The following is a 10,249-nucleotide window of genomic DNA, read 5'->3' as shown; positions in this document are numbered from 1 at the left end:
TAGTATCATTTTCTCTTTAAGTTTTTTTTTCTTTTGGAGTATAGTTGTTTTACAGTGTTGTTCCAGGTATGCTTCTGCTTGTCCTCTGTGGTGTCCCATTCAGGTTATTCCAGAGTATTGAATTTTCCCTGTGCTATACAGTAGGTTTTGTTGGTGATATCTATTTTATATGTGTGTGTTAGTTGCTCAGTCATGTCTGACTCTTTGTGACCCCATGGACTGTACCCACCAGGCTCACTCTGTCCATGGGATTCTCCAGGCAAGAATACTGCAGTGGGTTGCCATTCCCTTTTTCAGGGATCTTCCTGACCCAAGGATCGAACCTGGGTGTTCTGCATTGCAAGCAGATTCTTTACCATCTGAGTTACCAGGGAAGCCCACTTTATACATAATAGTGTGTATATGTTAACCCCAAACTCCTAATTTATCCCCTCCCCCTTCCCCCTTTGGGAACTCTGAGTTTGTTTTCTATGTCTGTTTTGTAAATAAGTTCATTTGTATCATTTTTGTTTTTTTAGATTCCACATGTAAGTGGTATCGTATGATATTTGTCTCTCTCTGTCTGACTTACTTCACTTAGTATGGCAGTCTATTCATGCTCCTGCAAATGGCCTTATTTCATTCTTTTTGGCTGAGTAATAAGCCATGGTCCAAAAGGATACACGCACCCCAAAATTCACTGCACTGCTGTCTACAATAGCCAACACATAGAAGCAATTGAAATGTCCACTGACAGATGAATAGATAAAAATCAGTATCATTTTCAGCAATGTCTCCACCTTTGTCAATGTTGCTTCTTTCATCTTAAGCACTCAAGCCAATAATTTTAAGTTTCTTAAAAGTTTTTTCCTGTGTGTGGCAGTGGGGGAGGTGGCTTGATTTTTTTTTCTTTCACTCTTCATATCCTGTTGGACATCAAGTACTACTGATTGTTTTCCCTTGAATTGTTTTTGTTCTTCCCTCCTGTCCTGGCCTCAAGCCTCCCAGCCTGGGTGACCCCCCGCCACTTCTCCTCTCTCACCCTTGAATACTGTTCTCTTCCCAAAACAGATCTTCTTTCCAGATGGTTGTCTCATCACAGATCCTTTCTTCTGCTCATTTCCTTCCTTCCTTTTTTCTTTTTTTGAGCATTGACTGAGCCCCTCAAATAACAAATACAGTCTCTAAAACATTTTTGTCCCATATAATCACACACTCCCTTGTTCGTTCCAAATGATTTCTCAGGGTCTCCTAGTCCTGAAGCCTCAGCTAGTTAGGCGTGTTTCCTCAATGTCCAGGCATCGCCCCAGTCCACCCCACCCTCCCCGATACTCAGGAGGAGCCAAAGACTCTTCTCTGGATGCCTCAGCCTCTGTCCATTTTTCATTCATCTGAACATCTGTAGCCACACAGAACTTAGCTCCTAAACAGCCTCTTAGTCTTTGCTCCCCTTGTTAATCTTAAATCCTTGCTAACCTTGTCAAGAGTCACTTATTTGCCAAATATACTTCGATAAAGAAATTTTCGCTATTTATTTTACTCTAAATATTCACTAGTACCCGCACAGTTACAGACGCCCTTCGATAAATGCATGTTGTAGAATGTCCATCACCAAGAGTGAACCTAACGTAAACTGTGGACTTTGGGTGATGATGACCTGTCAGGGTTATGTTATCCATTGTGACAAATGCACCACTGTGGTGCAGGATGCCAAGAGGAGGGGAGGCTATGCATGTGGGGGAATGAGGGGTGTGTGGGACCTCTGTACATTCCACTCGAGTTTGCTGTGAACCTAAATATTTTCTAAAATGTTTTTAAAATAATAAATACATAAATGCATGATGGCTGATTTTGATGGCCCAGTTTATTTATAATTTGGGCCCTTTAAGATGTTCATTTACTAAAACCTCTACACTATCCCGGGCACTGTTCTAGGTGCTGAAGAGAGTGGTAACCAAGAGAAGATGCACAAAGAGCAGGAATGACTCTCCACCTGTGTCTCAGGAAGAACAGCTCACAGAGCCGAGCTGCGGGGAGTGGTTCTGGGGCTGGACACTCACCAACAAAAGACAATGATGCGCTGGCCCTTGGCTGCTCCCCAAGAGACAAGTGTCTGCTGTCCTTGGCTTTGAACACCCCTGCCATCAATGCATCACTTTCCTGGCCTTGTAACGCTCTTCTTACTCATGGTTTTTGCACTCTTACCACTTCTCGCGTCTCACAGCTTCTGCATCTTGACTAGATACAGCATTTGCTCTTTTTTGCCTTCACACAGAAATTGCCCAAAGAGAAAGTGATGAGTTCAAGTCAGTTTATTCTCCATACCAGTCACAGTGTCCTTCTAGGAACTTCTTCTAGATGGTTGGCAAGCCAGGCAATTTTTGGGTTAGGTATTCCACATCTTGGATACAGGTGTGATCAAGGCTAATTGATAAGATACTCACTTACGATCCTGAGATCATGAAGTTTTCCCCTCTCAGATCTGAGAAGTGGGAGACATTCAGCCAAAAGAAGACTAGAATTGGAGGGCACTTTGGTTCACTTTGGTGATATCTGTAAATATCTGGCATCAAGAAAAGTGCCTCCACCATAGGAAATGCACACAAGTAAAATTAGCTCATTAAACCACATCTGATAGGCTTGTGCATATTTCACCTTCATGTTACGTGACACTGACTTGATCAATTTTTAAATATTATTTTTTTATTATTCATTTTGGCTGTGATGGGTCTTTGTTGCAGCTCAAGGGCTTCTCTAGTGGCGAGTGCCAACTCTAGAGCTCGTGGGCTTAGTTGCAGCAGGGGAATCTTAGTTCCCCAACCAGGGATCGAACTGGGGCCCCCTACATTGGGAACAAGGAGTCTTATCCACTGGACCACCAGGGAAGTCCCCCTAAATCAATTTTATAATTTTACTTGAAAAAAAGGTTTCCAATCTATATAAATTAAGGAAAACTTCAAGTACTGGGATATGCCTTTACTGCATTGGATCCCATCAGACTACACCACATGTCAACTATGGTCAGAGTTAATACTAAAATTTCCTAAATTGTCTTAAACTAGCTACAGAAAAAGAAAATGAAACTAGCTTTGACTTTTGTAGTGTTGAGTACCCCACATGGAAATTACTTCACTAGTTTCTCTCTTCTGTAAAAATTGGCCATTTGATTCTAAATTTACTTCAGATTTTTAAAAAATTTACTTCAGATATTATATTCTATGCTTAAATTTTCCCATAATGAAAAGTATTATCTTATTGAGAGCCCATAAAACAAAGCCTTTTCTAAGATTTTTTAGCCTTGCATGCAATGTTTTGATAGTTTCTATAAACGTTCCTGTTATGTAGCCATTGTAAAAATTAACTGGCCAGAAAACATGATTTCAAAAACAGGCAGGAATTTTACTGTGCTTGCTTTGTCCTTGGCTAAAATGTGAATGTTGAAAAAAGTGCAATTCACAAATTATTATTTTGTTCCAATCAGTGTTTTTTGTCTGTCAACTAGGCAAACCCTCATTCACTGTAAGATCTTTCTGAAGGGCCCTGCCCCCTTGGCTGCAGTCTGTCCTACTCATTTCCATTCCATTACTGCCCACTTCAACCTCCGCTGCCTGACATTCTTTGTGAATATTTGCAAGATCATTCGCCTCTCCAATCAACAACTTGACCCTTCTGTGTGCATTTGCTTTATCCTTTGAGTAAGCTCTTTTTCAAGGAGAACAGCATCAGGGAGTCAAGGACAGAGAGCTCCTCTTTGGCAAGAATGGAAGTGTGATGATTCCTTGAAAATCCATAAGCACACAGACCTACCAGAGGTGCTGATACATGCTTGTTCAGCAGCTCTCATCTTTCAAGACCATTTTGAGAGATTGTCAGTGACTTGGAGATCAAATATATTAAAGTATAGATGAGCATAAACTCTACACCTGTCAGGAGAAGAAAGGGTTAAAGCTGAGGGAACTATTTGGAGGGTTTTGACACTGGATGGCATCACCGACTCGATGGGCATGAGTTTGAGTAAACTCCGGGAGTTTCTGATGGACAGGGAGGCCTGGCGTGCTGTGATTCATGGGGTCGCAAAGAGTCGGACACGACTGAGCGACTGAAGTGAACTGAACTGAACTGACCTGCAGGTATGAAAATAGATTAGGGAGGAGAGCTTTCTGCAATATTCCTAAAACATGGCAAAGCTCTGTTATTAATATGACACCAAGGAAGCTATGTCACAGCCACTGATCACATACTTCTTACAACCCTGGAGTGGAGTGAGTGGAGTCTTTGCTACTTAAAGGTAACCTAAAACATAAACACGTAAGAACAGGCATCATGGCCGACTACCATTTTCCTTTATTTTCAGCAGAATACAAAAAGTGATTAAGAGGTTATTCTTCAAAACATCAGCTCCTTAATATTTTTCTGAACACATTAGAGAAAAGTAAGCTTTTGGAATGACAGAAATTGACAGCACGGGTTGCTGTTGTGACAGGGTGTCCCTGAGCAAAGGGTTTTACAGTGAACAGCTGATGGTGGAGAGCACACGAGATCACAGGCGTCCACACAGGGCACCTGCATCCTGAACAGGTACAGCTGAAGCTACAGGAATGGTCTTAATTCTCCAAATTGTTGTGGTGGCCAGATTTTCAAACTTTACTCACCAAGACTGCACAAATGCCTGTCAGACTTTTAAGTCTGGCCATCTTCCCTTTAGCATCAGGACTGAGGTTCTGCCATCTTTCTAGAACACCCTCACATTTCCTCACGTTTCCAGAATGTGCTTCCATGGCCCTGCATTCAACCTCCTGCAGCTTCCTGGGCAGGACTTCTATTGCCACCTACTTTGATTTCAAAATGTGCTCAAGACTTCCTGCTTAACTGACTCTCACCTTTTTAAATATAAGTACCCTTTTCATAGACTTAAATATTATTCAGACCTACCTTACATTAGGACTCACAGACAGAACAAAGATATTTGCTATACTCTTTGTTGTTATTGTTGTTTAGTTTCCAAGTTGTGTCCAACTCTCTCGTGATCCCACTGACTGCTCTCCAGGCTCCTCTGTCCATGGGATTTCCCAGGCAAGAGTACTAGAGTGGGTTGCCATTTCCTTCTCCAGGGTATCTCCCTGATCCAGGGATCAAACCATGTCTCCTGCATTGGCAGGCAGATTCTTTACCACTGAGCCACCAAAGAAGCCCTGATGCACTGGTTAGAACTTCCAAATTACTCGCTAGGTTGTACTAACTTACTGGCCATAATCTTGAATGCCAGTTTAAATTCTTTGAGGTCCTATTTCTTAGTATATATATTGGGAATGAAAACATTATGTCCTGCAAAGATTTTTACTGGAAAAGAATTGGGAAGAGATAAATGCTATGTAGATATACAATGATATCATTTTTCACTGAATTTCATTAAATACTATGAATTCTGGACACATGAATGATCTTATTTTCTATTAACATGAATGATATTAATTTCTTCTCTCTTAGGCGATGTCATCTGTACCTCCTCAATGCCCTGAAGACTTGCTCCTACAGTGAGACCCAAAGGCTTTCTCACGCTTCAGTTAGAAAAAGCATGCATAAGTCATTAAGAATATAGACAAGGCATTATGTTATATTTATTTATTTTCCAGCTTGTACAAACTGGATGTAGAAGCATAAACATAGTACATTTCTACCATTTTCAACAAAAATATAACCAATATGTACAATTATTGTATTAAAAATACAAAAGGGATACAGACTCCACCAATGTCTTTCTAAAAGACATACAGGTACAAGTAGTATCAAAAGTATGAGGAAATCACCAGTTAATTGTACATTCTGCACTTGACATCACAGAGCGAACTGAGGTTACAGTCCTATGTTCTACGGTGACTTAATGCTTAGATAACATTTGTGCAACTTGTGTAGAGCGAGAGTTCTGTCTTTCTATATGCACATGAGGTCCATAGCCTAGAGAAGAAAACTGGCAAATAATGCATCTTACATGTAAAATTACAAATGCATCATTGACAATGTAATATATAAGCAAGTAGACAAATGCCATGATACAGGAGAGAATCATTAAATAAAGCACTGACATTGCTTTGATACAGTGAAAAAACACTGCAATTTGACTTTTAAAATTGGAAGCTATTTACGTTTATCTACTGATCAATATGATCAGCTGAATTTAATGGAAAAAAAATCCAAGACCAGCAGTTCCTCACATCTGAGTACTACTCGGATTGGCAGCCTTCACTTTTCCGGAGTCTGTGCAAAAACAACACAAAAATAGAGTGGAGGGTTCAGTCCTTCTGGGGTTAATAGCAGCTGTGAGCAGGTGGTTGCTACACTCAGGCCTTCTCAATCTCAGCGTCCGTAAAGCCACTTACGGGTCAGTCTTTGGCCACCAACCTGCCTTGCAAAGGCTGGCGGATCGCACCGGGTTTTGGACCTTTTTGATCTTTTTCATGTTAAAGGCTCGTGTGTTCCCTCATGCCGATCGATAGATACAGGGAGGCTGTCTGGAAAGAGCAGTATGAACGGCTGGCATTAGTGCCAACACCCCAAGCTGCTTCCACTGCAATGCTATCCAGTTATAAACGTTTCTCTTTAAAAACAAACAAGAGAAGCCCTAAAGCTAAATGAACAGAAATCAAAGAAACATAATTTAAAAAACACGGGGTCTGCCGTCCGTCTCAATGGAGCAGGGCACGCCCAAGGGTGGCGCCGCCCCGTGCTCCATAAGGCTCAGACACAGAACGCTAGAGTCCCAGTCCCTCCCCGGCCATGTGCAAACAGTTTGTACAGTAGAGCCCCAGCCCCTGGGGAAGGAGGGGCGGGAGCCCTGGGACCTAGGTAATTGGCTAACATCTCATGCTTCCAGGATAGGGCACTTCTGGGGGCGGCCAGGACGCAGGAAGAGGGCCGTACCCCGCCTCCTCTCTTCCTGTTGTGGCCACACCCTGTCCGGCATATTTGGTTTTTGAGAAACCCAGGCTGGCAACCCTACTTAAAGGTTCAAAATAATACTGTAATCATTAAATGGATATAAAATTTACTCTCTGAACACAATCTTTAAACTCATTAAAAAGGAAAAAAAAAAAAAAAGAAGACATTGTAAACAAGCGGACGAGCACTATACTCAAAGGATTTCGTTTTTGTTTTCCTTGGTGGGTTAGAGGCCCCAAGTAGTTCCGTGGCTGGCTTTTCTCACGATTCCAATGAAACCAAGTGCTAGGACTGGATTGAAATCTAAAAGGGAGATTTTTTAAAAAATCCTTCCCGGCGTGGATAAGTGCAGCCAGGGTGAATCATCGGTGGCGATGACCTTGGAATCTGGAATGATGCTGTGTTACGTGGCAGGCAGCGACGCGGAGCTCGGAGACGGCTGCGCTGTGCATTCAAGCAACGAAGTCGGAAAAGTGCCAGGGCGGTTTCTTCACAGTATTTCACATGCAAAGGGGACAGGAAGAGGGGTCAGGAGCCCCATGCTGCTTTTAAGGCAGGAAAGGAGGCAAACTGGTCCACCATCCTCAGAGTGTGAGTTCCAAGGCTCCGACGCTAGGGGGCGTCTTCTTGTGCTCTCCTTTGGGCGGTTGACTCAGGTCCAGAGAAGCCCGCGCCTCAAACAGCAGACACCTGTTCATCTTCTGCGAAAACCACCATAAGAGAAAGAAATGAGTAAGCAAGTCGTTTTCTTGTGCTTAGAGAGAACACATTCAACGATATGCTAAATAAAAACACCATAGCTATTTTCTGAGTCTAGGTCACTATACCGTAGCTATTTTGTAAGTCTAGTCACTTACAATCCTCATCTTTTTTCCTCCCTAATGATTTACAATAATAAAAAGTTTAAAACAAAGTATATTGTATATTTACTGATTGGAAATTCATTGATGGTAAATTCACTGGAAACAGTTATATAAGCAGCATGTGACCTTTTGTAGTATACACTTACACATAAAGTCTAGAAGGATGTATAACAAAATGCTAATGGTGGCTGTCTGTAAATGGTAGGATTATAAGTAATTTTCATTAATTGTTTTGCTTTCTTCTATAACGATTTTTTGCAGAATTAAAACGTGTTAAACTCAAAACTTAAAAGCAGAAGGGGCCAAAAAAAAAAAAAAAAAAAAAGCAGAAGGGGGAAGGGGTGGCGCGGTCTTCTCCTTTGCGTTCTCACCCCATAACGGCCAGCTGGGTTCATACAGAGAAGGCAAAAAAAGCTCTAGAGAAGTGGGTTTTTTTCACTAGACTTTCATTTGGAACTCGTTCCGAGTTCAAACATTTTCCTAGAAAACTGAGGATTAGGGAAGGAAAAGGAGCCATGCACTCATGTTATTACAGAGGACCCCGCTGTAATCTTCAGTTATTCCTCAAGTCGCTTAGGAAGAAGCAAAACGCAGCCCAACTGCTCACACTAGGTTAGGGGTATGGGGTGTGGAGCCCTGAGTGGGCAGGGTCCTGAGGGAGAGAGACCAGCAGGATCGGGGATGCTGGAGGTGGGGCACAGAGGCAGGGACGGGGGAAAGCGCATGTACCGTCCTCCTCGGCGGTGAGGCCCGGGGGTGCACAGGGGCCGGCGCGTGGGTCACCATCGCCGGGCCGGTGCCACTGCGGCCGGGGGGCAGGCCTGGCGCTGCCTGGGGCGGGGGCTTCGGCTGGCCGGGCCAGCATCCTGGACCGCTGCAGCGCCACGGTGTAGTCCGGCGGCTTCCGGGCCGGGTGTGGGTGGGCCTCGGGGAAGTCGGTGATAGGAATGCCCACGTAGCCTGGTGGGGTGGGCGGCGGCTCCCGGTAGCGGCCCTCCTTCCTGGCTGCTGTGGGAGAGAAAAGGCGCTGCAGTTAGCATCTAGGGAAGCGCATCCTGGGCCACACACACTCATCTGAAAGGATGAGGACCACGATCAACAGTGCGCATGCGGTGTAATAGCACGTAGGCCTGCGGAGCGGGATGCAAGGGCAATGTGGTGGGAGGCAGGACGTCTAGCTAACTGGCTATTCACCGGGCGGGTCATCTCTGGTGACACAGTGACTAAGCAATCTAAGTATCTGTAACTAACCGGGTGACTGCAGAGCGTCTCTGCTGGTCACGAAGTAACCAGGCCAACGCCCAACCCTGGGGTTTACTGGAAACACCAGGCAAAGGAAACAGAAAGACTCCCAGGTGCAGGCCAGCAACCCAGGAGAGGGGCCTGGCCAGGTGGGCTGTCACCCCTGTGCTGGGCATCCACCCTCACCCGGCAGAGGATCAATTCATGTTACTTCCAAGCCTCGGGTCTCACTTTGGAAAACAGGGAATCAAAATAAATTTGGAAAAGTATACCAAAAATAATGCAAATTTCAAAACCTAAGACTGTATGTATGTAACGTATGCATTTTTTTCTTAAAATCCTTTTATATTAACTTCATGACTTAAAACATGAATCTGTAAAGGCAGGTAAAGGCCAAGTTTTCTTATCTTGAACTTTCTAGACTCAACTGTTAGGAACTTAGATCATTCTTTCTTTTGCAATAAAAGTATTAGTTTGTTAAAAGAAAGTGCTTTTTTATTTGTAATTGTCATGATATGGAAGAATTCCACGTGTCCATCAACAGATGAATGGATAAAGATGTTACATACATGCACACATATATATACACACTGGCATATTAGTCAATAAAAAGAATGAAATAGTGCCATTTGCAGCTACATGGATAGACCCAGAGATTATCATACTAAGTGAAGTACGCTGGATAAAGATGAATATGATATCATTTATATGTGGAATCTAAAAAATAATACAGTGAATCTATGTATGAAATAGAAACAGACTCACAGACATAGAAAACAAATTCATGATTACCAAAGGGGAAAAAGGAGAGGAGGGATAAATTAGGAATTTGGGATTATATACATGTGTATAGCACAGGGAACTATACTCAATGTCTTGTAATAGCCTATAATGGAAGATAATATGATATATATATATATGTAACTGAATCACTTTGCTGTACACTTGAAACACAGTATTATAAATCAACTATACTTTAGTTTTTAAAAACTGCAACCTAAGAATAAGTATTGTTTTTTCCTTATTCATCTTGAAAAGATATTAAATTTGGCATCCACCCATGACTATTTACATGATAAAATAACAATAACATCCTGACTAGTAAAATTGATGTCTGTAAAGATTATATTCAAGATCTCTCACTCTGTATCCTGTAATGCATCCCTACACTTTAATCATGCAAATGTTGAACATGCCATAAAGAATATATTCTGACAGGGTTAAGGGAA

The 10,249-nt window shown here is 42.6% G+C and overlaps 1 protein-coding gene across 12 annotated transcripts in view; it reads right to left on the bottom strand.

The window, feature by feature from the left end:
• Positions 1-5,586: 5,586 nt before the first annotated feature.
• Positions 5,587-10,249, bottom strand: part of RAPGEF2 (Rap guanine nucleotide exchange factor 2) — a 255,991-nt gene continuing 251,328 nt past the window's right edge. For all 12 annotated transcript variants that reach the window (XM_043902314.1, XM_043902316.1, XM_043902317.1 and 9 more), the window contains 2 exons: positions 8,508-8,786; positions 5,587-7,616 (listed from right to left, as the gene is read on the bottom strand). In XM_043902314.1, the coding sequence (XP_043758249.1) occupies positions 7,591-7,616; positions 8,508-8,786 (305 nt within the window). In that variant the 3' untranslated portion in view covers positions 5,587-7,590. The remainder of the gene's footprint in view (positions 7,617-8,507; positions 8,787-10,249) is intronic.

The sequence above is a fragment of the Cervus elaphus genome, chromosome 5, assembly GCF_910594005.1.
Source record: "Cervus elaphus chromosome 5, mCerEla1.1, whole genome shotgun sequence".
In the NCBI taxonomy this organism is placed as follows: domain Eukaryota; kingdom Metazoa; phylum Chordata; class Mammalia; order Artiodactyla; family Cervidae; genus Cervus; species Cervus elaphus.
This window is presented reverse-complemented; position numbering and strand designations above follow the sequence as displayed.